The 27556-nt window shown below is 41.0% G+C and overlaps 1 protein-coding gene across 3 annotated transcripts in view; it reads left to right on the top strand.

Annotated features, from left to right (window-relative positions):
- Positions 1 to 6424: 6424 nt before the first annotated feature.
- The window catches only part of UNC79 (unc-79 homolog, NALCN channel complex subunit), a gene marked incomplete at both ends in the record, with an annotated part of 113553 nt that continues 92421 nt past the window's right edge, over positions 6425 to 27556 (top strand). For 2 of the 3 annotated variants that reach the window (XM_082484735.1, XM_082484734.1), the window contains 7 exons: positions 6425 to 6446; positions 12025 to 12145; positions 17952 to 18256; positions 21680 to 21850; positions 24652 to 24744; positions 26020 to 26075; positions 26739 to 26868. In XM_082484735.1, the coding sequence (XP_082340861.1) occupies positions 6425 to 6446; positions 12025 to 12145; positions 17952 to 18256; positions 21680 to 21850; positions 24652 to 24744; positions 26020 to 26075; positions 26739 to 26868 (898 nt within the window). Of the gene's footprint in view, positions 6447 to 12024; positions 12146 to 17951; positions 18257 to 21679; positions 21851 to 24651; positions 24745 to 26019; positions 26076 to 26738; positions 26869 to 27556 lie in introns of those variants that run through there. The other variant, XM_082484736.1, reaches the window with a different exon arrangement.

Genomic DNA, 27556 nt, shown 5'->3' with positions numbered 1-27556 from the left:
GTGTCAACCAGGATACATGCTGTAGCATATCTGAGTTGAGCCTAATGGTTCAGTTTAATCCCAGATATATTTTTTCCTCAAGGGATTATCTATTTGACCATCATTCATGAGGATTAATGCTTATAGAGAGCAAAGATTTAGGGACAAATTAAATTTAATGGGGTCTAACTATTGCTGTCAAATGGACATGTCTGAGCCTGAGGGGCTCCATCTGCTGTTTGAATCTGACCCGGAGGAGGTCAGCCCTTATGTAGGTCCTGCTCAGGGGCTCCAGTCCCATACCAAGCACCTTGCATCTGGGCTAGGTCAGCCTGGGGGTAGTGGTAGGTACTCAGAGAGCAACATGTGGGTTGAAAAGTCTTGAGTGCCAGAGAAGCTCACCCTCTCCTGCCGCTGGTCCAGTTGACTTGTTATGTTTGGCTTTCTTCCTGGGATTACCACTGGCTCGTCAGTCAGACTGTACTCTCCCTTCCCTCCTTTATTTCATGGAGCCTTCAATTCAGATAGGCCTGTAGTGATTAAAGCAAGGGTTTGAGACATTCCAAGCATTTTTGCACCTCTGCTGTGGGGTTTAATATCCCTATCACAATGCAGTTAATGAGAAACTCCTGCCAGAAATTGTGAGCAACTTTCAAAAAATCAAGACATTGGCTTAAAATAAATGAAATTGAAAGTTGGCTGTCTTTATTAGTTTTGTGGTTTTTTTTTTAATAAAACTTAGAAAGCATTTAGATCCTTGCCTCTCATTTAGACCTGGAAATCCTCATCGGTTTCAAACATTGTTTATACTGCATTTGAGTGTCTGAATGTGCCAGGCAAGACCTAGCTTTTATTTAAAATTCAAATACAGATTCATGTATTTACCTGACTCTGGAAGCTGAGCCTTTAAGAAAAACACCATGAGAATGTATCAAGAGTTGGTAACAGTGAACATCTCTGTATACAAATGTGTACCTGTAAACAGATACATAGACAGACTTATTTTATATATATGCATACATTCCCTTTAATTTGTGAACAATTTAAGAAATTTCTTGTACATGATTCAAGGTAGGATATCTTAGGATTTTGTATTTTTCAGAAAGGATTACCTTTCTAAAAGTAGATTTGCTAAAGCTCGGAGATTAAAAACAAATGAAAAATACTACATTTTGTGTCTCTGTTCAGAGCTGAATGCTTGAAAATGTAATTCAAAGTGACCAACAGTCACATAAATAGTGAGTTCAGCTCTGGACAACTTACTTTCTTCTTACAGGATATTTCATTAATTTATTATTGAACTATATTGTAACTGCAATTCACACTGTTATGGCAGACAAAGTTTAGTTAAAAACCAGCACAAAGCACACAGATCCCTTCCAAACCTGATCTACCTTATCCTGCAAAACCCACAGTGGAAGGAAATACGAGAATTAAGTCTCTTCAGTCAATGAAACAGAGAATGTGGTTTATAACTCTGTGAGAGAGAGATATATTTTGTAGCTCTCTTGAATGTACTTTGTCACCTTAACATCTGGACATCCAGCTGACTCATTTTCAAAGATCACCTCCTTCAAGCGCCAGAATGGTCCCTCCCAACATGGAAGAAATCAAGCACAGGTCACAGGAGGCTTGCACGGATGAACAAAGTGTTCCTGACAAAAGTCAAACGTAATAAGGAAGCGTACAAGAAGCAGGAGCAGGTGACCTGTGAGGAACACAGAAACACCGGCCGAGTGTGCAGGGATGGGATTAGGAAATGCAAGGCCCACAAGGAATTGAATCTGTTGAGGGAACAAGAAGAGCAATGAGAAGAGCTCCTACGGGGACATCAGCACCAAAAGGAAGGCTAGGGAAAATTGGGTCCTTTGCTGAATAAGGCAGGGAACCTGCTGATGAAGGACATGAGAAAGGCTGAGGTACTCAATGTCTTTTTTTACTTTGGTCTTTTCTTGTAGGACCTGCCTTCAGAAATCCCAGGCCCCTGAGGCCAGTGGGAGATTCTGGAACAAGGAAGACTTACCTGTCAGTAGAGGACAATCAGGTAAGGGAATATTTTAAACAAACCAAACATACAGAAGTCCATGGGACATGGATAGCACACAACAAGTGCTGAGGGAGTTGGCCAAATGTCCATTGTAAGGCTGCTTTTGATTATCTATAGAAGGCCTAAGCAACTGGGAGAGAGTCCTGAGAAACAGAAGAAAGCAAGCGTCACTCCTATTTTTCAAGAAGTACAAGCAGGAGGATCCAGGAAACTATAGGCCAGTCAGCCTCACCTTGATCGCTGGGAACTGATGGAGCAAATAATCCTGGAAACCAATTCCAAACACATTAAGGACAAGAAGGTGATTGGGAGTAGTCAGTGTGAATTTTAAAAGGGAAAATCATGCCTGACCAACCTGATAGCCTTCTATGACAAAATGACTAGCTCAGTGGATGAGGAGAGAGTGGTAGATGTTTACCTTTAGCAAGACTGTCATCACTGTCTCCCATAACATTGGCGTTAACGAACAGATGAAGTATGGACTAGATAAGTTGACAATGATGTGAATTGAAAAGTGGCCAAACAAACTGCTGGGCTCAAAGGGTTGTGATCAGTGGCACAAAGTTCAGCTGGAAACCAGTCACTAAGGGGGTCAATGCTGGGGCCAGTAGTGTTTCATGTCTTTGTCAGTGACCCAGATGATGGGACAACAGGACTTTCATGAAGTTCAACAGATGAAAATTCAAGTCCTGCACCTCAGGAGGACTAACCTAAGCACCAGTACAGGCTAGGGGCTGACCAGCTGGAAAGCAACTCTCCGGAGAAGGACTTGGGGGTCCTGGTAGACACCAAATTGACTGTGAATCAGCAATGAGTCTTTGTAGCAAGAAGGACAACGGGATCCTGGGCTGCATTAGGAAGACCATGGCCAGCTGATGAAAGGAGGTGATTATTCCCCTCTACTCATCTCTAGTGAGACCGCGTCTGGAGTGCTGGGTCTTATTCTGGGCTCATAAGTACAAGGAAGACACTGACATACTGGAGTGAGCCAAAGGAAGGGCTAGATAATGAAGAGACTGGAGCATCTGTCGTATAAGGAGAGGCTGAGAGAGCTGGGACTACTTAGCCTCAACAAGCAACAAAGGCTTGGGGGGTGGTCTTGTCGATGTGTATAAATACGTGAAGGGAAGCAGTAAGAAGACAGAGCCAGACCTCTCTCAGTGGCGCTCAGTGACAGGACCAGGGGCAATAGGCACAAACTGAAATACAGCATTTCCACTTAAGCATAAGAAAAAACTTTTTTTACTGTGAGGATGGTCAAACCTTGGAACAGGTTGCTCAGAGAGGTTGTGGGGTCTCCACCCTTGCAGATATTCGAAACCTGACCGGACATGACCCCAACCAATCTGCTCTTGTTGACCTTGCTTTGAGCAGGGAAGTTGGAGTACACAAGCTCCAGAGGTTCCTTCCAACTTCAGTAATACTATGATTCTGTGAAATTTCCACTCATGAACTCAGAAAAGTACCATTTGTTCTTTCTGGTTTTCATTAGTTGGTATGTAAGTTTTCCATTACCCATTCATTTATTGTTAAAATATGTTCTTGCATCAATGACTTGTGGACTTTCAGATGCCTGCAGCTTTTATGTGTTCTCTTAACTGAGTGCATACAGAGGTAAAAAGCATACGGATATAAACCTTAGCTGCTTAAAAATGTTTCCAGTGGAGAACTGTATCCATTTTATTACGCAAATTCATGAGAATCTTGCTGAGAAATGGTGACTTCTATTCAGCACAGAGCCTTGAGAAATTAATTCCAGACACAGAGTGTCTGGACAGACACAGAGTGTCATGTTCCTGTATTTGCTCCTTTATCACACTTGTTCACAATTTAAAGCATGAGTCTCTATACTTGTATTAACAAACTAGGCAAATCTATCAAATTGTTTGACCAAATAACAGATGACTTCTATCAGGATTTATTTGGGGCTTAGGCATTTTTTAGGCACGCAGAAGGACTCATAAGCAATAAATTGCTTTCCATATACCCGAATTACATGCTGAACTGTACAGGATCTTGTTCAGTAAATGCAGGCATAGCTGCAATTTTCAAGCACTTAAACCAAAGAACAAATTTTACATGAGAAATGGAATTCATTTTTTCTCAGTGTATTCCTGCTTTAACAACCTGAGTGTTTTTAGTAGGCTCGCCACTGCAGTATGTGAACACTTGGTACATTTTAAAGGATACCTATGAGAGCTCAGTTCCTTTCAGTGCACAGTTCCCTATTGTTCTGTAATGAGCAATAAAGCAGTTCAGATTGATTTGTTGCATCAACAGACAGAAATTCAAGATAAACATGAGACCTGCCTTCAACAGCTTATTTCAGTGAGGTCTGAAAGCCATTTTTCTATATTTTCATCACTTATGTTCGATGTTGTGAGACCCAGGGTTGGGGGAAGTGGGGCTTATAGCACAACGTGACCTCCCTGGGCACCTCATTAAATTAAATCAATAGAAAAACTCTCACTGACTTCAGTAGGATCGGCTATCGCACGTCAGTTTCTAGGAAAAGAGTAAACATAAATGTTCTGGTAGCAGCCTACAGGATCTTGCAGCAGGCCCAGGAAGAAGAAGGAGCAGAGCCCATATGGGAATGGGCCAGTGCCCTTTGCTTTTGTGAAGTACTGCCCAAGGGAACGGAGGCAGCTCCTCTGCCAGTTAACTCACACCCTTCAGTTGCTGATCGGCCCCTCTACACTCATTGCAGCTTGTTCATACCAGCCAGCGGCAACCCTTTGAGTTGGTTCCACTCTCTCTTTTCGGGGCTTGCAAGCAGCAGGGAGTGTGGGAAGAACTATGGCCTCACGGAAATGCATTAAGAGCTCTATTTTGGATCTAATTAAGTGGTGTTGGAAAAACATTGCACATTCAGTATTTTTAGAAGATTGGTTTGAGAAAAACAGCCAGCCAGCGAACAGCATCTGCCCCCTTCACTGCAGTTCCCAGCACAGAATGTGCATCATCCTCAAATCAGGGCAGCAGTAATTTGGATGCACTGGCTTGCATGATGAACAATAAAATGTACCTGTTTTCCTCCACCTGTCTTTCCATCCCACCTTCATCCTGCACTGATGGTGCCTGGTGCAGTAACCATAGCTGGGAACTGGTGACAGAGAGGGGGCGTCAGGGCTGAGCTCAGCACTTGTCTCCTGGGGAAGGGCAGATAATAGCAGGATGATTGGCACACCATGGAAACAAGTGGGGATACTTGGCCAGAGGCACCCGACTGAGCTACCAGGGGGTCAAGGGGAAGAGAAGTAGTGAAAGACACAACATTCCTGTTTCAAGCTGTTAGAGTTTGAAGAACCTACAATAATTTATTGTTGTTTAGACAATTATTCTATCACCTGATGGCCCCTCCCCACCCGGGAAGGGGAACTGGGAAAAAACAAGGAAACCCGAGGGTTGAAATATAAACAGATTTAATAGAATAAGACTAAATAATTAACATTGATAACACTAAAGAACCAGTATTGATCCCGATACCAATATAAAATACACAAGGATTATACTCAGCCCGTTCTAGCGGTAGGAAGCTGTGCACCCCCAGCAGGGGACAGCCAGTGTGGGACACTGACAGGGCTGCGGCTTCGGGAGGAAGGGAAGGGCTCAGGGCTCTGGCACCGGGGCAAGGAGTTCTCAGGATGGCGGCCTTCAAGGCACAGGGAGCACTTCTCAGCAAACTTTCTAATTTTTATTGAATGTGTCGTTCATGGTATGGAATAACCCTGCTGGCCAGCTTGGGTCAAGTGCCCGGGTCTCGCTCCTCCTCGTCCCCGCACCTGGCGAGCTCAAAACCACCGAGACCTTGAGACCCACACACCATAGCTGGCTATGAAGTAAGTATTTTCATAAATTCAGACACCAAGGTCTTCTAAAATAGACCTTTCCCTAGCATTAGAAGAGACCTTACTGCAAGGTAAAAATTACTGAAAGAGAAATCAATCCTGTGTCGCTCACGCCAGGACATAAGCACAGAATAAAGCCGAGAACGCCGCCATCCCTGGCCCAGCTCAGCCCTCCCCTCAGGCCGCCCCCCGCGCCGGCGGCCCGGGGGTGCGCTCCACCAGCCCCCTCACCAGCCCCAAACACCCCCGAAACCCCAGGGGAGAGCTCGTCAAGATCTCCCGGCCCAGCGCTGCGCCAACGGGGACAACATCTCCTCAGAGCCGCCCCTTCAGGACCGCCCCCGCTCCGCAGCCGCCAGACGCGCTTCCCCTTTAAGAGCCGGTTCCCGCCCTTCCCCGCCCGCTCGCCGCTCCCCGGCCCGCAGCCCTGCGGCAGCGGCACCGCCGCTGAGGCGAAGCGGTCGCCGCCGCCGCTGCTCACCGGGGCCCGGGGGACAGGCGCTCCTCGGCGGCTGAGGGGGGGGGGGCAGAGCGCGGGGCCGGCAGCATGTCCACCAAGGCGGAGCAGTGTGAGTGGCGGGGCCGGGCCTGTCCCGAGGGGAGCGGGGGAAGGTGGGGGCCGGGGGCGCCTTGCCGCCCATGGCGCTGCCTTGCTGCCGGCTGTCAGTCGCCCCGCCGGGGATAGCGCCGACCGGCCGCCTCCCGCCGTATGTGGCGGCCGCGTAGCAGCTAGTGCAAGGGGAAGGGGGAGGGAGGGAGGGAGGGAGGCTGCCTTCGTTCTGGCTCTTTCTGTCTTAGCCGCCGCCGAGCGCTTGGTGGTGGCGGCGGCCCTCGGAGCATCTCGGCTGCCGCCCGGAGCCTGGCAGCCGGGGTGGCCCTTCTGGGGAAGCGGCGGGTTTGGGTAGAGGCAGCGCCGGGGAGCTGAGGGGAAGAAATGAGGGGTGAGAGTGAAGACTGGTGACCGCCGGCTCGGCCTGCGGCGGGAAGGCTCCGGCCTTGCTGGTCTGTGCCCCGTCCCAAAGGAGGTACCCACCTGGGAGGCTGGAGGGAGCTGAGGTGGCCCGGGTGTTGCCATCTGGAAGGCGGTCTCGCCGTGAGACGGAGGGGGAAGGGAGGGATGCTGTCATTCTTATGTTCTTTACCTTTTGGGTGAATGTAGACTGGGTGTTTCCATCTTGCCTTGTTTGCCCACGCGCCTGCCTGCCCCAGGCCCCAGAGCATCCCAGCAGGGCCCTCTGGGTGGCGACATCCCCCTGCCCAGGGCCTAGCGTGCCTCCTCGCAGCCAGGGGTCTTTTAACCACCTTGCTGGCTAGATGGGACCTGGGCACGACCAGACGACATCATGGTGGTTGGGACATCAGCTGCCGGGCCATGCTGGTGTTCCCTGCTGTTCTTGCTGCTGGTAACCACTGGTGCGGCTGCAAGAGCCCTACTGGGAGGCTTAAAGAAAAATACCAGGGTAGTTGAGCTTGTCTCCCTTATCAAAGCGATTTTCTCTCCTGATACAGTGTCATGGCTGTGAGCCAGGCAGCCTGTGACTAGTAGGTTGGGCTGATGTTTGTCACGATGACATGATGTGATGTGACACTTCAGGTGCTAAGACTTGCTGTCTCCTTCCTACAGGTCACTGGGAAGGATCCTTGTATTTATATATGCCTGTGCTGAACTGACCTATGGAAAAGAATACTTGTATTTTGTTTCCTTTAGGGTTTACTGTTTATTTACAATGATGGATGATGTTGCTGTTAAAATATTATGTTGTTGCTAATTGATTGGTGTGGAGGAGTGCTTCTGACCTCATTAATAGAGACACAGTGTTCTGACCATGCAACAGCCCTGAAGTGTGCAATGTTCATATCTGTACTGCTCTGTTCTTTCTGCCTTCCCCACCCCTACCTGAGTTCTGCAGTTGTTTCTTCTCTCTTTTGATACCTATACATTAATTATGCTTTTTTCACACTGGCACGTGGAAGAATTTCTGCTGCCTTTTGTTCCAACACTGCCTTTGGCGTTTTCTTCCTTTTCTATTCTGCCTTCTCTCTTCCTCCATTCTTAATGCTTTTGGTCTGCTCTGTTTGAGCTTCTCTTTCATGTTTTCTCTTTGGCTGGTTTGGTTTTTTGTTTTTTTTTTTCATCCCCTTGTACTGTTCAAGACACTGCATCTTGGCCTGTCATGTCCTTGTTGTTCTCTATTTTAAGATTTACTTGGGGTCCAGGTCTCAGATCTTTCTGCCTCCTAATATTCTCTGTCATGATGCTCCAGGTAGAGTATTTGGTTAATGGACATATCCTGTGCGTTCTAACCTACTGAATGTATTTTGTTTACCAAGGCTGCTTCCCTGACTAGTTCTTAGGGCATTACCAAATGTCTTTGTCTCTACATAACTTCAAGATTCCCTCACCTGCAATTTTTGAGAAATGGTGATGGACTCGGACAAGGATTATATTGATGTGCGTACAGCACTGTCAGGCAAACCTTCAAACCCCAGCTGTTGCTGCTGTTGCTTCTGCCCTCATTGACTGACAGGCGAGAACCAGAATGTCTTGGGAAGGAGTCACAAGTCATAATGAATTTCAGTTTACCAAGAAAAGCAGCAAACACTACGAATGAGGAAACAGATTGATCAGAACAGAAGAGCAAAAAGGCGCTGGTCTTACCATGAATCTGTGGCTACCCCACAGCTCTTTGGCAGGTTGTATGAACAACAGGTAAAATGGTGGCAATCTGGGAGATCATCTCGAGAAGCCTCCCTTTTTTGTGACACGCATCTTGTATCTCATACCATAAGTATTGACAGTGATGTTCCTCATTTGATTCATCATGGCATGCCTAAGGTGTTCTATGATATTCAAATAAAATTAGTTCTTTTTCACCTTAAATAGCAGTAACTGGTGGTTAGTTGTGGTAAGTAATGTCCTGGGAATGCCTGATGCCAATTCTGTTCTTCTCCAGGCCAGTGGAGCAACCAAGACCATCTTTAAAACTCCTGATGGTTTCACTCTTGATTCAGTCAATGCTTACAAGGGGGCTAGGGAGTTTAGTTAGGTCAGTGTAGAGCCTAGAGAGGTATCCAGCAAAGCACTGTGGAATAATTTTTTTTTTTTTTTTTAAATTTGTTTTATGTCATGACCCTATCACAGTGGCTAAGTATGTCCACAGAATGACATAACTTTTTGAAGTGTATCTCTGGGTGCTCAGAAACTCAGAAAATTGGGTAATTTGCACGCTTCTGTATCTTGAAAGATGGCAAAGTTTTGCTCTGGGGCTTTCCTTCAGAAGGTTCGTTGTGTTCTGGGAGGCTGTGCTGAAATTCTCAGTGTCCTGAGAAACAGAACTGAGAGGCGAGGTTAAAACATTTAGCCTAAAGCTAATGTCAATATTTAGGCTTTATAAGTAAGTTTTCTGTTTTGGTGTTTTGCCTGATACAATTGCATGACAATGCTGATTAATAGAAACAAAAATATTTCCTTTATTAAAAAAAAAAAAGGTGATTCTAGATACTCTATACCCTTTATTGAAAGTAAGTAGCTGTAGAGAGGCAGACAGTTCTCTAAAATACATCTAGACCTGAATTCTGACATCATCTTTGGCATTTTGTTAATCTAGTTCACTTACAGATTTCTGACAGCAAACCATGGCAGCCACAGTAAACTCTGCATCCCGCTGTGAATTGTTCTGTGGTGGGTACTGTGAAATGTGGTCTGTTTACTTTGCAAATATGCCTGGCTTTGTATTCTTTTTTTTTCCCCTAGCACAAGAAAGTAGCATCCCAAATACATTTATGACGTAATTCCTTTCTTAATCTAAATTATTTTAGATTAGTTTTTATAGGGGTCTTTATGACAGTATAAAATTAAAAAAAAAAGTGCCTATCTTTAAATAAGCTGGTAAACTGACCTGCAAAACTGGGACTAAAACTGAGATAGCGGGCAGAAAGAATTAGGTGTGGGGCGAGGAGGGGAAAAAAGGTCTTGGATGGCTAAAATGAATTTCTGTAACCTGGAGTGAAACACATCATGACCCAGTGTTACCTACCCCAGTGTTTTTGGGGGTGTGTAGGAAGCTGGTTATGGCTGGTGTCGCAGAGCCAGGGAGAACCTCCTGCAAAGCAGAGTTGGTGTGCTGCAGTGCCTGTGTGGTGGCCTGAAAGGCTCTGGTCTTGCTCCTAGCTATACTGAGGCAATCTGAGTCCACGCAACAAAAATTCCGATTTCAGTTGTGTGGGGGGTGGGGGAAGTAGTGATTGATTTTAATTATCCATTAACATCACCTTAAAATACATTTATGAAGTTAAACACTTAAAAGTGAGGAAGTAGAATTAAAGTTGCTTATGCATCCTTAGTTTATTACTTTTCCATATGCATGATGTCAGTTTCCCTGATTGCTTTTTTACTTGCTGTTTTCCCATTGACCCCAGCCCTATTCAGTCACATGGGGGGCTTCCTCCCTGTGATGAAGCAGGGTAATATTGTGAGGGGGACTTCTGTCTGTAGAAGCTTCACTTGCTGCAGAAACTGGGAGGGTATGGTCAGTACAGCAGGAAAATGGAGAAAGGATGATCACGGTGAGGGCAGTTGAGCGCTGAAAGACTGGGTTTCTTGTCATGCAATTCAAGCAAACTGTTCTTCGCCTGATGGTTGAGTGTTCCTCATTTTATGGATAACTGACTTGAAATTGTCAAACCTCATTTTTTGTGTGACTGAGTGCTCACAGATACTTTTGTTTACTGGATGTAAGTCCAGTACGTACTGCTGTCTATTCTGGCAAAACGGCTCTTGGTGTCTCAAGCTGAGCCTCCCACAGCAGTTGCAGACACTTTGCTTTTGGTGTCTGTTCTTCAGTCTTTTTCTGTAGTATGGATACAATGTCACCCCTTCTCGTTCAACTTGTCAATGAGGTAGAAAAAAATAGGAATGCTCATAAAATGTTCCGATACAGCAGCAGTGAGGGGCATAGGGATGTCTCTCAGGCAGTTACTGCCTTTCTATTCAGCAGAGGACGTCATGGTATTCATTCTTTAATAAATGTCACTTGACAATGAGAATAAAACAAAGTATTGACTAATTGCTCATTTAGGGAGCATGATTTATCTTCTATACTGAAGGAGCCCTGAGGGGATCAAAGTATATCTTGGTGTAAGTGGAAGACTGTCATAATCCGTATGCTCAAGGGCTGAAGTCATTCAGAAGCATCTCCCCTTCAAACTGCCTGTTACACAATCTTGGTGCGCTTTTAACGCGATTAAAAGTTCCCAGCCAGCTCTGCTTTCATTGAGGCTGTGTCTGCAGAGGGCGATGCTGTGAACAACTGCTGAGCTGTCCAGCTGGAAGCGCAGTTGAGCGGGTTCAGCCCTCTGCCACAGCCAATGCACTCTGTTTCTCAGCAGAGTTGATTAGCCTGAGCAAAAAAGAGTTGAGAGTGCGCTCAGGTGTCTCTGTAGGAGACTGTCTTGTCCCATGCAGGCAGCGTAAGGCATTGCAGCTATGGTGGGTAATCACTTTTTTTCCAATACTGAACAAGGATCTCTAATAGAAAACAAACCCACTGTTATTTCTAAAACAACAAGAGCTCCTACTGCTCTTTGAAATTCCCTCACCTGCTTGATCAGACTTCCTAAGACACTTAAATAAACAGTACAGATCTCTTCATATCTTTAGTTCCTTGCATTAAGTAAATGCGTGGCCTGGAGTAAATCATATAAGCCCTCTCTGTGTTAGCTTATATCTCTGCTTTGGCTGTAGAAATACTTATCTGTCTCACATGAACCTCTTGTGATCCAGTGACTCATTCATTATAAGTGAATCTTGAGATCCTTGGAGACATGTAAGAAGTGCAGATTTTTTTGTTTTATTTTTTTTTTTCTTTTAATTTGCTAGCACTACATTGGCCTAACAGATGCAGGCATTCACTTCTGTGCCTTCCCTTTGGCACTCTTGCACTGGAGTGTTTAGTTTATTCAGTCAAAATAGAAGGAATTGAGAGACTTTTCTGTTTGTGTTTTGGTGTTTTTTTTGGGTTGTTTTTTTCAGTATCATTCTTGAATAAAAAAATAGTCAGAAATGGTAGGAAGAGATGTGATTCTGTCAAGAGTCTACAAGAAAACCTAAATGAAAGTTTCTGTGTTTGTTTTTTGTCTTTTATGTAGTTGCTTCCAAAATCCGTTACCTTCAGGAATACCACAACCGGGTTCTCCACAACATTTACCCTGTGCCCTCTGGAACTGACATTGCAAATACTCTGAAATACTTTTCTCAGACATTATTGAGGTAAGTTTTAACTAATGCTCTTGAAGAAAAAAGAGCTAAAGAATTGTAGGGGGTATTGATTGACTTTGAATTGGTTGCAAGATTTAATGGGTCAATGCTCAGCCAAAAGGAGTCAGAGCATAATTTAAGAAAAGAATGTTATGAATTAATCTCTTCAGTGGCTGTTGCCCAATTTGCCCAGTTGAGCTGCTTATTGAGTGGCTGATTCTAAAATAAACTTGGTTGATTACACATTTGCTTGGCCCTCCTAAGACTTAGCTAAATGCACAAGCATGCTGAACTTGTGAAGAAAAGAGTTTGTGACCTATAGAGTTCTAGATGTGTTTACTCATGACCTCCTTGATAGTCCTGGTGCCTCAGGATCCTAGAGTGATGAGCCAGACAAGCAGAACTAGGTTCTTTCTGTGCCATAGTTCAGCTAACTCTCAGGTTTGGGTTCTGGTTCAGTCCCTCCTAATACTACGAGTAGACACAAAGTTTGTGTACAGATCTGGATTTGGATAGCAACAGCAGGTCATAATTGTTCTGCCTTGGGGTTTTGATTTAGTCCAATATTTAGTAAAAATATATAGTGCAAAATACCATGTGATTATAGAATACATTTTGAATAGGAAATGCTACCTCTTGTCTTGCTAAAAAGATATGAAAAATTTTGAGACTTAATTAGGACTGACATACATTCCACAGTGCTACCTAGTGGATTCATCTTTTTCAAACTGTTTTTAAAGTGGCTTTTGACAGTGAAGAGGTGATTTTTTTTTTTATTTTTTTTTTTTTTTTTCCTGCCCAGATTTTTGCTGGCGCTAACTTTCATACCCACAAAAATGCAGTTAAAGCTGCCTTTCTATGCATAGCTTCCTGATTTATACCTGGAAAGATTGTCAGAAGCTAGTTTGCAAATACAGCTATTTGCCTTATTGGATGAGGAAACATTAACAAAATACAATTAACCCATATATTTGCATACATACCTCTATGATGTACACAAGTTAAGAAGCAAGAATTTAAACTTGAAAGAATGACAGTAGTTCATTCTAACATTCATTTAAAGTGCATGGGATGTATCAAAAACCTTGACGCTATTTGTAAGAAAGAAGATACGTAGACAGAAATACTCATTATCAGTGGAACACCTATTCACTGCAAACTTAAAAACCTCCTGCTTATTTTTGAAAATTTCAAGAGTAGAATTGTTTAACTGTTGTGAAATTTTTCTTCATCATTTAAAGTGTTGATGAAACTTCTGGCAGCCAGTAGGACTTTTTTTTTAAAGATTAATAAATTCAATTTTATCTTAATTGCAGCAGTTCAAACAGTCACTAAAGATACCTCTGATGTGTGTCTCTGTTCCCACATCAGGCTGTTTTGATGGATTATTTCCACAACATACACTCTTCAATTGTATTTAAGTATGACAAAACAGCCTCTGTTTAGATGCTGTGGGCCTTTAAGCTGTTAAAGCAAGAAAGTTGGACTTGATTCTGAACATTTTCTCTCTTAGTTGTAGCTACCAAGTGCTATAATGACATCCATTTCTTTTTGGGCAGAAGTCCATTGGGACAGGATGGATTTAGCATCTCCTGCTTAAAGAAAGTGTCTGTATACCGCCCTGTTGTCTTCATCTTTCTAAGTAGTACAGCTGACATGTCCGTGTGACAAATTCTTCATGCTCCATGAGCAGTGATGTTTCTGGGCTTACTGAAAAAGCTTTATACTTAGTGACTATGAAAGCAGATCAGAAATCAGGGCAGCAATTGCACAGGTGGGCAACTCCATTTCTTTATTTCATGTTCAGAACGGGACTGAACCAAAATCCTGTTGTTGGTAATGCTGAACCTCATGGGGCAGAAGTGATAGTCGTTATCTGATATGCAGGTCTACACAAATGACTTTGTTCTTCATGATCTGGGATCTGATCAGCCTCAGAGTTAAAAGGGCAACAGAAATTGAAGCCAGGACTTGGATCTAAATTTAAGTGGGCTGAGTTCTGATACTCAGCAAGGTCAAATCCACATTCTAAATTCTGTAACTGGGAAATTTGAACTGTTGGTCAAAGCCTGAGTGCTATGGTTGAACCAGTATAAGTTTGTGCACTTGCTGATACTAAGAAAGAAGCTGGATAAAAAAGCAAAACAAAACACACCCTGTATTTAGTGTGGCAGATGGAAAGAAGGAAACTCCCACCTACTGTGTGCAGATCTCTGCAAGATTTACCCTAAAACTAAACAGACTGGTTAAGAACCTTTCTGAAGAGCATATTCAGAAATTTCTTTGAATATTCTGCATGCTGAGTCTTCTTTCTGCCTCCTACACTGAGACTCCATTGTGCAAGGTTTAACATCAATAATAGAAGTACATGGTGGAGAATAATCTTTCTAGCTTGAGACGGAGCATATGTGATGAATTTGGGCTGCTAAGAGAGTACTGATCAAACAGTAGCAAAAATGCCTGTTGATTTCTGGAGATTTTGGGTCTGGTCTTCAGAATAGGTTGCTTGTGATCATCTACTATTTTAAAAATAACTTTGAAAAATACTTCCCAGTTTGATGTGTACTCTCCTTGCAGCTGAATTTTTTTAGGACAAACATTCCTTGATAAACATATGTAGTCACAGGAAACATGGAGGAATAATGCTTAGCCAGAGAAATTCCTTATGATGATTGGATTTTAAGGTGTAGCTTTTACTGTTTATTATACTTTTTACCTTTCCATGTTATGGACACATTGACTGTGTTCTTTTCAGTGGGGCATGCCCGCTGTTTTGGATCACATTCATATCTGGTGTCATTCTGCTAGCTACAGTTGGATCGCACAAGGAATTAATTTGCTCCTTTGCTCTGTACATAGCCTCAATAAATCACAAGGTCTGGGGTGGGGGGAACTAATGTGGAATGGCTGAAAAAATTAAATTCCTTATTTCTATGAACAAACATCACATAAAATCACCATACACAATGCATAGCACGTTGATTCATTTAGTTCTTCCTTAATTTTCTCTTTGGGCAAAAGCATTTCTTTACATTACAGCATGAATTTGTTTCATGCCCTGCTCATTTTCAGTGTTTTCTCCCTCGTTTGAGGAATGATCTGAGACTTAATAAATGTCTTGCAGAACAGCTCATTCTTTCACACTTTTTTGGAGAAAATTCTCCATATGTATTTCTAAGTAAAATGTTTTACATAAGGAATAATCGTAAATGCCCAGTGGCTAACTAATGGTCAAGCTTGTTTTGCTGCCTTGGCGAGATGCAATTCTCTTGTAGGAGTTTTAGGAAACCTTTCATAGAAGGCAGTAGTTTTGGGATAGGTTTGCAGCAAAGATGTACAAATTTTGAAACAAGCCCTGGTAGCTTTGCCACTTGTCACAGGGCAAGTTCAGTATGGAATTATGATCTGCAGACACTCCAGGTTCTCAGTACTTGGTTTGAGCAGAAACAGGAGCAAACTGCAATCGTTGTATCTTGGTGTCAGGGGACTTCCTAGCTCTGTTTATTGTTTTTAAAACATATGGCTCGGGGAAAAGGGAAAAGTCTAGGTCTGGAAGTTTGTCCCTTTTTTTTTTTTTTTTCCCCTAAATTTGGCGTGGTTGCAGCTGGAATTTAGATGTGGCCTCATTGCTGTTCCTGAAGTGAACAGAAGGATGCCCTGATCAAGATACAAGGTGGTGTGTTTTGGCCTCTAATCTATACATGGGCCATAGCTCCACGTTAAAAGGAAGGGAAGCTTATAGTTGAAGTTCTCCATCTCTATCTTACACTTTCCAAAGCAAGGATTAATTAATACAGTAATATCCTTTCTGGAAATAAGTGTGCTTGAAGTGATGTGTTGGCAAGTAAAGGGATGGGTAATTGGTATTATCTGTTGGTAGTTGGGGAAGGAATATGATTTAGTACCTTCATATCTCTAAACAGGAGCTGCAAAGTATGGCAAATGAACATCAAGCAAATTAAAAGGAATCAGCACTCTGACCATATGTTTTTAAAGTCATATTAGATCTTAGGTGATTTTCTGATACAATTTCATAAGCACTGTTATGACAGTCACCACGTTTCTTGTACTGGACATTGGGTAACAGAAACCAAAATAATCTGCCAAATATGTAAGGCACAATAAAAAAGGGAAAAAAAAAAAAAAAGTATTTCATTTCTTAAAACAGACTCTGTCTGTCATCTCTGACTGCAAGTGTGTTGTGATAGTAGCCACTTGGCATAGAACTGTACTTGTAAAAGTGTTTTATATATATGGCAAACGAATGACGCTTTCTGTTATAAGCACCTTAGCAAGAGTTTAGCTGACTTGTGTAAATTGTTGAATTGACTTGCGAGGGAAGATATATTGGTTCTAAGGTGATTATACGATAGGGATTTCTGTATTGTTAAAGAGGACAGAGGTTTCCAGGGGTGTTCCCTCGTGACATATCTCTGTTCTTCATTAGTCAGTGGAAACTTTAGTGCCACTGACTTGTCTTTTATAAGTTTTAGCACTGACTTTGGGAACAGAGTTAAACCAACAGCAGCTGCTTTTGGAAATCCCAACCACTGAGAGGTGTAAAACGTGCTTTAAAAAAAAAAAAAAAAGCATTGTATGTGGTTTAATATACTTAAAAGGTGTATCATATTTTATAGGCACATATGAAGATTATGAAATAACCTTACAATTGCCTGATAACTAAAATATAACAACGCTTAAGTGACAATTTATTTCTATTTAAAATAGTGGGGTTTATTTTTAATAAATTAGATTAACATGCTTACAACCATGTACAACATTCTTAAAATGACATAACAAGCTGGTTGACATAGTCTCTATTTTGATTCCCACTAAATCCTTTTTATTTTTTGAAATTATCTCTCCTTTAATTTATAGTGAGTTTTGTTGAATAATAACGTAAGTAACAGCAGGAATGTATGGTAACATACTGTCTGATCTGCAGTTACATAATTGGTCTTGCTTGCTTAGCCCTTAGATTTTTGAAGGTAACTATTTACCCAAGGAGTGTTTGTATTCATAAAGTAAAGTGTTTCCTCCCCAAACATGGGCAAAATTAAAAACACACATAAACAACCATTACCATTAGCTCACAAACATATGCTAAAGACCATCTACTATATATTATTTTATAACTTTTCCAAATGTAGTTTAGTTAACATTTTAGAAATATGATATTATTTCTAAATCCATGTGCCTGTTTAAACTTCATTATCTCAAATGATACTGAGTGAGTGGTCATGAAACAGTATCATAAAATACATACAGACATTATTTTAATGCAATAAACATGTGATTTTTAAGACTATCTTAACAAACACACATGTTTATTCTTTGCTAAAACATGTTTCTGCAAGTGCCACACCTATATTTTGCATGTTTTCAGTCAGTTGGTTCAAAAGATTATAGCGGGTGGGGGGAATAAATCTCTCGAAATCCTCAAAATCTCAGAGCAATATACCAGCTTATTTTGATGCAGCTGTTTTTCCATAGCAAACACTTTTAATTCTCAGAATTTTTCTTAACTGTGAAACATGGGTAGGGCACTGAAACATGCATTTTTATATTTTTGCTCCTTATGAACCAGATAACACATGAGATGCAATGAAATTTTCCTAGATGTCAATTTTTAATTCTCTTATCTTGAAGCATGAAAGCGAATGGTTTCTAGATTTGTAGATGCACTGGTTTCGATAGCAATTGCATCTTATGTGGGGTGTATCTGGTGTTTTATTATTTGTTTTATAGTGTCATTTCAATGTAATGTGCTGTTCTTTGTGTCTTTGTTGTCTCTTTTTTTTCTTTGTCCCCCCAACAGCATTTTGTCCCGCACAGGGAAGAAGGAGAATCAAGATGCCTCCAATTTGACAGTGCCCATGACCATGTGTCTTTTTCCTGTGCCATTCCCACTCACCCCATCTCTAAGACCACAGGTCAGTTCCATCAACCCTACTGTTACTCGCTCCCTCCTTTACAGCGTCCTGCGAGATGCTCCATCTGAACGTGGCCAGCAAAGTCGTGATGCTCAGTTATCAGACTACCCATCTTTGGACTATCAAGGACTTTACGTGACACTGGTGACACTGCTGGATCTAGTTCCCTTGCTACAACATGGTCAACATGGTAAGCAGGCCCTTGAACCCTTCCAGTACGCTTAACTTCCGTGCTGTGAATCCATGAATGATGCATAAATGCAGTTGAAGAGATGGGCCTAAACTGACCTGGATCTGGAATTCAAATCTCCTGGGATTCGTTCATATCCAAGTGTTTGGTTTGACTTTTTAAATAAAAGATTTTTTTTTTTTGCTAACTGTGGATTTGGGTTTGAATTCTGAGATTGTCTGATTTTTAGTGATATGCTGGTGATATGTAACTAAAATACAACGGTATGTAACAAAAATAATACAGATGGGTCTAAAAAAATCCGGATCTTGAATCTGAATCTGCTGGGATATCTTCAGACTGGTCTCTTTGGGATGGCTTTCTAAAAAAGGCACAAATTGCTTGCAAATGTATATCTGGCCTATAATGAATATGCAGATTGAGTGTTTTAGTGAAGGTCCATCTCTAAATAGAACATAGCATACATTTAATTGAAGAAAAAACACAGTAATGGTGATTTGAGATGGCTCTAAAATCTTCTTGAATAGAAAGATGGCAGTATCTCTGACGTACAGAAAAGCCATATTTTCTTATGTTTTGAATTGGTTAATCGCAAGATTATTTTGTGACTGTGTTGTATTTATATTGTTTTCCCTCAAGTTCTGCATATGTCTGGCTTGTTAGTCTGTAGCTTTCCATACTGGGATTCAGGAGCCCAGTGTTCTCCCTATGTTACATAGGCCAAATATTAATTTTCACTGTGGTATCAGGGTGTATTATTTACATATTTCAGTAAAGGAAGATTGTTGTCAATCTGATACACTGCTGAAATTTTTTAGGATGAAATTGTTTCTGTTAAATGCTGAATTCCTTTTGAGTTGGCAGTGGCATGTTTTGAATCAAAGACTACTGCACTAGGAAATGTCATGATCTTGTAAGAGGGGGGCTGCTAGCAAATTACAGACTTGTTGACTTAACTTCAATTTCCAAAAATGGTGGAGTTAATTATCAAAACAATCTTTTTCTAAATAGATAACATGGTGATAATTTTACAGGTCTCCATCGGCTGTTAGAACAAATAACATTGAGCAAACAATTTCCTTTTATGGCAGCACAATGGCTCTCCTGGTGGGGTTTTCCTGTCCTTACTGAGGCTTTTGTTGCTGTGTCACTTGACATCCTAATAGGCAATCTGGGACATATAGTCCCCACTCGAGTGAGGAAAGCACTCCAGCAGTAATTACCAGTGGCTCTTGTCAGCTGGAAGCATATACCAATAGGAATCTTACAGGAGTCTGCTGGATCTAGTGTTATTATATATTTCTTTTTTTTAACTTGGGTGATAGAAATGAGAGGGCACTTTGATTTGCAGGGGATATCAAGATGGCAAATAGCATGTCCTTTGTGTGAAAGATGTCAGATTCAAAACAATCTTGGCAAATTGTGTTCTGTTTTGAAACATCTTCAAAGGAGAAATGTAAAATACTGTGTTTAAGCAGGAGAAATCAAAGGCAGAAATGAAATGGGGGAAATACTAGCTTGAAAACCATACTGCAGAGATCTGGATGCAGAAATCTACTGCAGTAGATCAGAGGCAGACCATAATTCACTAATATATTAGCATTATTCTAGCAACATGTAAACAGGTGTTTTGTGTATGAGACACCCAAAGCATTTTGTTTACCACTCTAACAGCCCTAGCAAGGCCTCAGCTGGAGTAATATTTTCAGATTTGTCCATCTGGCTTCAAAGAAGACATGGACCATTTGGGAGGAGTCCAGGAAAAAGAAACAAGGATGATTTGAGGTCTAGAAAATGTGAACAGTGAGGAAAAAAGGAAAGAACTTGGTTTGTCTAGCTTAGACAAAAATGGAAGGGAGACATGATTATAATAAACAAATATGTAAAGGTTGCTGCAAGGAGAAATAAATGAAACTGTTTGTGGTTACAGTTGATCAGGATAAGAACTGCAGTGTTGGAATTCTATTTTATTTTGTTTTTAAAAAGGCCTTTTTATGATGAAGATGGTTAAGAACTAGGATGAATTGCCAGGAGGAGTGAACTGTCTTAGAAGAACAGTTTAGATAAATATATGCCAGCAATAGTTTGGTTGACTCATGCTTGGGGCAAGGGGAGGTCGCTTGCTATTTACTATGGTTCTGTGCATGGAGAATTAAATTTTGCAATACAACTTGTTATTTATTTCTCCCTCAGCTTAGCATTTGACTAAAAGCAATGTATTTTTTTTTTAATCAGAACAATCAATGTTGCTTGGGTAAGTACAACTGATGCGCTAGGTAGTCTTGAGTTTTGGTCCAATGAGATTGTACAAAACTTGCTGCTTAGCTGGTAAATACGTGTTGCAAGAGAGAAATGCACTCTAGCATTAATGGTCTGGTTAGACCCTTGCATAGAAGACTTGCCAGAACCACTGAAATGGACTGCTAATTTGAATTCTTACTATGACTCATGATGTGTACAGCTACAGATTCCTGAGCGCTTTACAAAGGCAGTTTTAAATCATGCTAGTTGTACAGATGAGACTGAAGGCCTGTGTAACATGCTTAAGATTACAGAGTGAACAACAAAAGGAATCCCTTTTATGTAGAGGAAAGGCCTTCTGATGTATTTGGATCATCATACAGGTTCAAACTTGTAGTTTGTTGGGTGCTGTAACCTTTCTCAGGGATTGTTGGCCCCAGCTCAATTCCTCATCTGGAAGAGGGTATAAAGATGCCACAGTGCTCAGACACACAATCCCTTCCCTTTGGATCTTGAAATGTTGTACATTTCTTAAGTTTCCCATCCAAAGAGTTAGAGTATAATTAATCAGAGTAAGTATGGAAATTCTTGATAACTATTCCTTTCCTTTTAAGCCTTGGCCATTTTTGGCCTCAATGGCTTCCCAGGAAAGCGAGATCCATAGTTTAATCACGTTGTTTGAAAAATTCGGTGGCGCTTCCTGTAGTCTCTATGTGGGGATTACTTTGCAGCTCTCTTGAGGGCAATTAAGATCAAAATCTTATTTTTCTATGGATGATAAAGACTAGAATGCTTTGTGCAAAAGCAAGCCTTTCAATACCAAAGTGCATATCAAATTCTGATTCTAATAACATCTCTGCTTAAATGCAGACCATTGTATGATAATCACTGTATGATTAAAATCCAACATTATTTTTAATCGATGATTTTACTGGCTGTAGTATTCATATTCCCACCAAACTCTTCTGAGTACTGCTGAACAGCCGTTTCCCTCTGTTTTAGGAGGGGCTTAAAAACAATGGGTGAAGTCTCTTGTCTATAGTGATTAACTTCCCAAATTACTTTGAGGGAAAAACTTGAATTTAAATGTATTTTTTTAATAGTTTTGTAAACTAAAAAGTACATGATCATAATTGTTTTTCCCTTGTAATCATTCTGTATTTATTTCATTTTATTCAACAGATCTTGGGCAATCAATTTTTTACACTACTACATGCTTACTTCCTTTTCTCAATGATGATATTTTGAGTACTTTACCCTATACAATGATTTCAACACTAGCTACCTTTCCTCCATTTCTGCACAAGGATATTATAGAGTATCTCAGCACATCTTTTCTGCCTATGGCTATATGTAAGTAGAACTCATTCTAGTATTATTATGTCTTAGAAAACATGGTGCACTGCTATAATAGTATCGGACTGTAGGAGTCAAAGTTTGATCTGATGTAGAATTGTAATGGGACATCAATCTACTGTATGTATATAGGTAAAATAATTCCATGTTACTATTTTTCAAAGGGAAATAATTATACAACTTTGATTTATTTGTTATGCTCTGTTACTGTGTGAATTCTTCCTTAATTTAAAGGATGAAGTTTAGCTTCTTTAAGGCAGATACTCTCTTCAGACTTGTAGAACCTTCAGTGCCAGCAGTGGGAGTTTTGAATAATCAGTGGAAAAACTGATCCTGAAACAATAGGTGCAAAAATTCCACATGTTGCTATTGCACCTGGTCTAAATCTGGATGTACAAGAATGACTCTTCTTAATCTAATGATGTTGTGATGAATTTCTGATTTTTCTCCCACTCTCTCTCTTCTCGGCATTTTCTCTTTAAGTTCTGTGCTAAGTAGCTGCACCTATAATGTCTCCTGTCCATAAGTGTTAAGACTGAGTCTGGCAGTGCCTGGCTTTTTATCTCTCTCTTTTTCTTTCTGTGCTGAGGGTGTCATGTGATTTACATAATTTCATAATCCCTGCAGAATGTGAATCCTGAGGTGTGTTCTGAATGCTTGTTTGTGTACCTGATAAAAAGCTTGATGGGATTTTAGTAGCAGTGAGAAATTTAACCATGTTCTGCTGATTGAAGTGTTAGGACCAACATTAAAAGTCAGTTTTAACCAACAAGCCTTTTACTGTGTGGATGATCAAACACTGGAACAGTTTGGCAGAGAGGTTGCAGGTTCTGCTTCCTAGCAGATGCTCAAAACACAGCTGGAGAAGGTCATGAGTACCTGCTTGAGTTGGCCTTTTGTTGAGCAGGGGGGTTGGATAAGATGATCTCCAGAGGTCCTTTCTAACATCCTGTGATTCTGTGAGAATGCCTCCTCCTTATCTGTATTCCAGACCTTTATGGGAAAACATGAACAACTTTGTACAGAGATCAACACTGATGTCATTTAAGCATGTAGAAGATGCTGTTAGAACATGGAAAGAAGCATATATTTTATACATATGTGCAATAGGTCCTCTTTGGGTTAAGAACAGAATATTGCATTAAACTCCTTTTTCTTCTGTTACTGTTACCTGTTAAAGAACAGCTGTTGTAAGTGACTTATCCTCTCCTGTCTATCTTCAGATCCCTAAAACTGTTCTCCAAAGTAACTGATTGAGCTAAATCCTTGGTTTACTTAAATACCTACTATTCCCCAACTGCCCTTGGCAGAGATTGCATCCATGTAGAGCAAGGGAGCAACCTTTGTCACGCTGCCTTTTTCCTCAAGCTGTTTTGGTTAGATCTCTGTATGAAACCAGTCTGCTGCTCTTTAAATTTGGCTTCTAGTATCGTGTCCCACTTTTCTGCTGATGGCCACATTTTAATTGCCAGGTTAGAGCTGCTGAGTATGTTGCAATTTAAATCGGTACAAGTAGACCTTGCTGTAATAATTTGGGGGATCTTATGTGTGGGGTGAGATACAAAAAAGAATGAATGAATGAAGTGCCATGAAGATAGCCATAATAATGTTGGGTCGTGTGGAGAAGTACCAGATAGAGAGATACTCCATTTTCCCTTCCCTCCTTCTTTTCCAGTCGCGTGCTCTTTTAATTAGTGTCCTAGTCTTTCCCCACTGGGAATTATATGCCCCTTTACAATGCGAGTGCAGAACCTTTCCTTCCCCAAGTGTTCAGCTGTGAATCAAGCCGAAGGGGAGGATGCAAGAGACTGTGTAAGCAGTGGGAGAGCCAGATTGGAGCGATGAAAGCATCGCCCTGAACTGGTAGCTACAGTTCTGTGCTTGTATCCCAAATGCTTGGTATTTGGGTCCTGGCAGCGAGGCTTGGGAAAGTGCTGTGAGTGTGGATGGGGAAGATACAAGCCACATCTCTGTGTAGGAGGTTGCCTTCAAAGCCATATTGCCATGTTATAGTTCAGCAAATAAACACCTACACTCTGCAGGGTTTTTCCAAGTATACCATTTAATAGTAACCACTTTGTAGGAGACCAGAAGGAACTCTAGCCACTTTATGCACGAGGTCAAAGTTACAGCAGCTTAGCTCTACTTCAGTGCTACTGTTTATCATTATCTTAGTACGGTTAACATAACAAGGGGGACTAATTTTTCTGGTATGTAGCTAATAACTTGAACTCATACCATGTGCTCCCTGAAAAGTAATCTGTGCCGTGCACCAACAGCCAGCAGCTGCCACCAGCCAGCCCCAACCCTTCATCAGTGTACCCCAACAGCAGGCGTTCCGTTTGTTTTCTTGTTTCTTTACCCTCCAATTCCTCTTTACCTTTCCTACAATCCAAGCCCTAGGTGCACTTGACTATTCAAGTGACACTGTTTTGACCAGTCTGTGGGATCTGAAGGAGGGTGCCTGAGAGGATCACTGTCTTTGGTTAATGCAGCTCTGAGGATTAAATCTTACTGATCTGGAAAACCAGGTGTGCACTCTGTGAATCAGTATCATATTCTTAGTCATCTTTCTTTTCCAGCAGAAAAGGGGTTTCACCCCTCCAATACAGAATGTTTCTAGGTTTTTTAGTGGCTTTTGGGTTTTATTTTTTTGGTGTTTTTTTTTTTTTTTTTTTTAATGATATGGTACCTTAGGTATTTTATTTGCATCAGTTGCCATCAGTTATGTGCTGTTCTTGCCTAACTTTTCTTGTTACACAATAGAAAATGTTTTCTTTTTTTTTCCTTTCTTTAAGTGGGATCCTCAAAAAGAGAAGGTGTTCCAGCACATGTCAATCTGTCTGCATCATCAATGCTAATGATTGCAATGCAGTACACATCAAACCCGGGTATGTGTAAACATGCAACATGGTATCATTCTCTCTAGAACTATGAGTCAAATGCAATCAGAAAAGATCAGATGATGGGAAAAATCTGTCTCACCATTCAACACAGGATGAAAAATAAGTGGTTTTAGTCAAAACTGGAATTTCTTAGCATCATGCTTGAAGTAATCATTGTGTAGATAAGAGATCTCATTGTGGTGAAGAAATAGGATTGGGCCCAGGGTTGGAGACTGATCTACTCTTGCTTGACACCAGAAAATAGTGTTGATATATAACGTCAGAGAAATCACAACTAACTTTGACTATAGAAATTCGTAGGAACAGTTTGTCTTATACTATGGTATATCAGTTCACAGCTGATACTGTTTTTTAAAGAAGACAGGTAATGCTGGCTGCAGACTCAACAGAACTGTAATGAGTTTAAATGTAATTAGATGTATCTAAGCACAAGGCCATTCTTTCTCACTGTGGCACAGTGCCAGTTAAATCAGTGGGATATTGTAACCAAATTGAAACAAAATTTAACCTGAGGGAGCTGTTACACTGCACAATAGTCAACTCTCTCCCACTTTATGTAGATGAGTGATGTTGTGTGGGGAGAGGAACCCCACCACTGCAGTATCTGCATGAGAAGTGTCATATCATGCTAATGCAGTTCACAATGGTGAACACACCATTTTTAAAAGCTACTCACACAAGTCAGGTCTCTCTTTGATGAAACGTTTTGGTTTTGTTTGTGAATTCCATGTTTCAAGCCATCTGAGGAAAATTTTGCCCTGTGTATTTTGGGAAGACAAACATGTAAAGTAGTTAATTTGGCTCTCACGTTTGTTTGATGCACAGTCGCCCCTCTAGCGGTTGATATATATGGGAATAATGTATTGCTATATGTGACTTCTGTTGCTGCCTCAAGATGAATGACAATATACTCATTTACAGCTTTACATTGTGCCAGAGGGACAAAGATTAAGTGAATTAGCAGGTATTCTTAAACTAGATGTGTTTGAAACAGATCTCTGTTGCTGTGTAAAAAGCTATACGCTCCTAATACTATCTTACTGCATTCCTTGATAGAAACAATTTAATAATATTTAATTTCTCATCTCTTGTGATGACTCTCAGGGCAATGATTCTTCAGCAAACCTTTTAAAATAAAAAGTAATTAAAGGAGGTTTAGAGTTTTGGACAGACGAAGCAAGGCCAAACAGCTAATTATTTCACTTCTGTAACTTGAGTTTTAATTTCAGTATTATGTCTATACTGTCTTTTCTCTCTCAGTGTATCACTGCCAATTATTGGAATGCCTCATGAAATATAAGCAAGAAGTATGGAAAGTAAGTTTATGATCATATATACTTTGTGGAAATGACTGTATTTGAATAGTAATGAAAACCACATGGCTTGAAAATTGAATTGGTTGTGTGCCAAGAAGTTATAAATGATCTTTTGTCCAGTTCTCCTTCTGGGTTATGGAGAGGGAGTTCTCTCTGATTTTTTTTTTTTTTTTTTTTTAAGTTTGCAGAAGCAGCTCCATGTTTTGTAGAACAGAGCTCTATTTCCTAAATCCTATGTGGTTGTGGCTCCAATTAACAGAAATTTTAATAACCACTGATCTTCTCAGTTCATGTGGCACTGAACTTTTATGAGGACTATTTGTGAGCATTGTCTTATTCTTAATCTGATCTGGATCCATTTCTTTATCTGTATCACACCTCTTTGCTCCATGGCTAGACAGAGCCTTCATTTGCTATGCGTTAGTATACTGTGTGGGGTGGGTGGTAGCTGTTGGATGCTCTGATCAAACTCAGAAGCCGATTGTGAACATTTTATTGAAATTAGTCATCTAATCTACTTGTAAAAGCATGCAAAGGATGTTTGGTAGGCCACAAAATGTATGTGTTTTGTGTGCTCAGGTATCTCTGTGAAGACAAGTAATATGTACTGAATTGTGCTTTGTTATCTTGGAAAATAAATGTGTTTTACGTATCTTTCCTTAGGATTTGCTATATGTGATAGCCTATGGACCATCTCAAGTTAAACCTCCAGCAGTACAAATGTTATTTCACTATTGGCCAAATTTAAAACCCCCTGGAGCAATCAGTGAGTACAGAGGACTACAGTACACAGGTCAGTGGAGCTGATTTTGTATAAGCCAAAATAAATATAAAGGAAATGATTAGAAATGTGTTAATGTCACATGTTTACAGTTCTATAAAGTATTTTGAAATCTTTTGTTCTATAAGTTGGTACTTTCATAAGTACGTACAATATCCATTTCTCTGTATTTTCAAAAGATGTCAGGAAAAATAAAACTTGTGATTGTGGCTAGTAAATATATTGTGTTACTCCCAATACTAACTAAACCAGAACAGGAGAAGATAAAAATACAGCTTTCCAAGTGGTCTGTGAGACTGCCGCCTTGGCCTCACAAGGGTTCTGGCTTATGTTCCATTTAATTATTGCTTTGGTTGCTTTTGTTGTGCCAGCTGCTATCACTGCTGCTGTTGCCAAGACTCCTTATCTGGCTGTTACCTGGTGGGGGGGAAGTCAGGTGATGTCAGTGTAATGGATAAGTTCTCAAGGTTGACTGTAGGGTGAAAATGAGAAAGTCAGCAATGCATCCGGAGCTGAGTAGGCAGATGGTACAAATTTCTCTGTCCACCAAACTCCCCAGTGATGCTGATGGGATTGTGCTTATGTGGTGGGGGCTGTCCAGCAGTAATTCACGACTTGCTTTTCCCGTTTGTCTGTCTCATCCCATGTGACAGAGATTATTTGAAACAGGTTATGTTTTTTTTTCATTTTTAAAATTTCT

The sequence above is a fragment of the Vanellus vanellus genome (assembly GCF_965231255.1).
Source record: "Vanellus vanellus genome assembly, chromosome: 6".
NCBI lineage: Eukaryota > Metazoa > Chordata > Aves > Charadriiformes > Charadriidae > Vanellus > Vanellus vanellus.
Note: the sequence above shows the minus strand (reverse complement) of the source record. Positions and strands in the feature narration are given on the sequence as shown.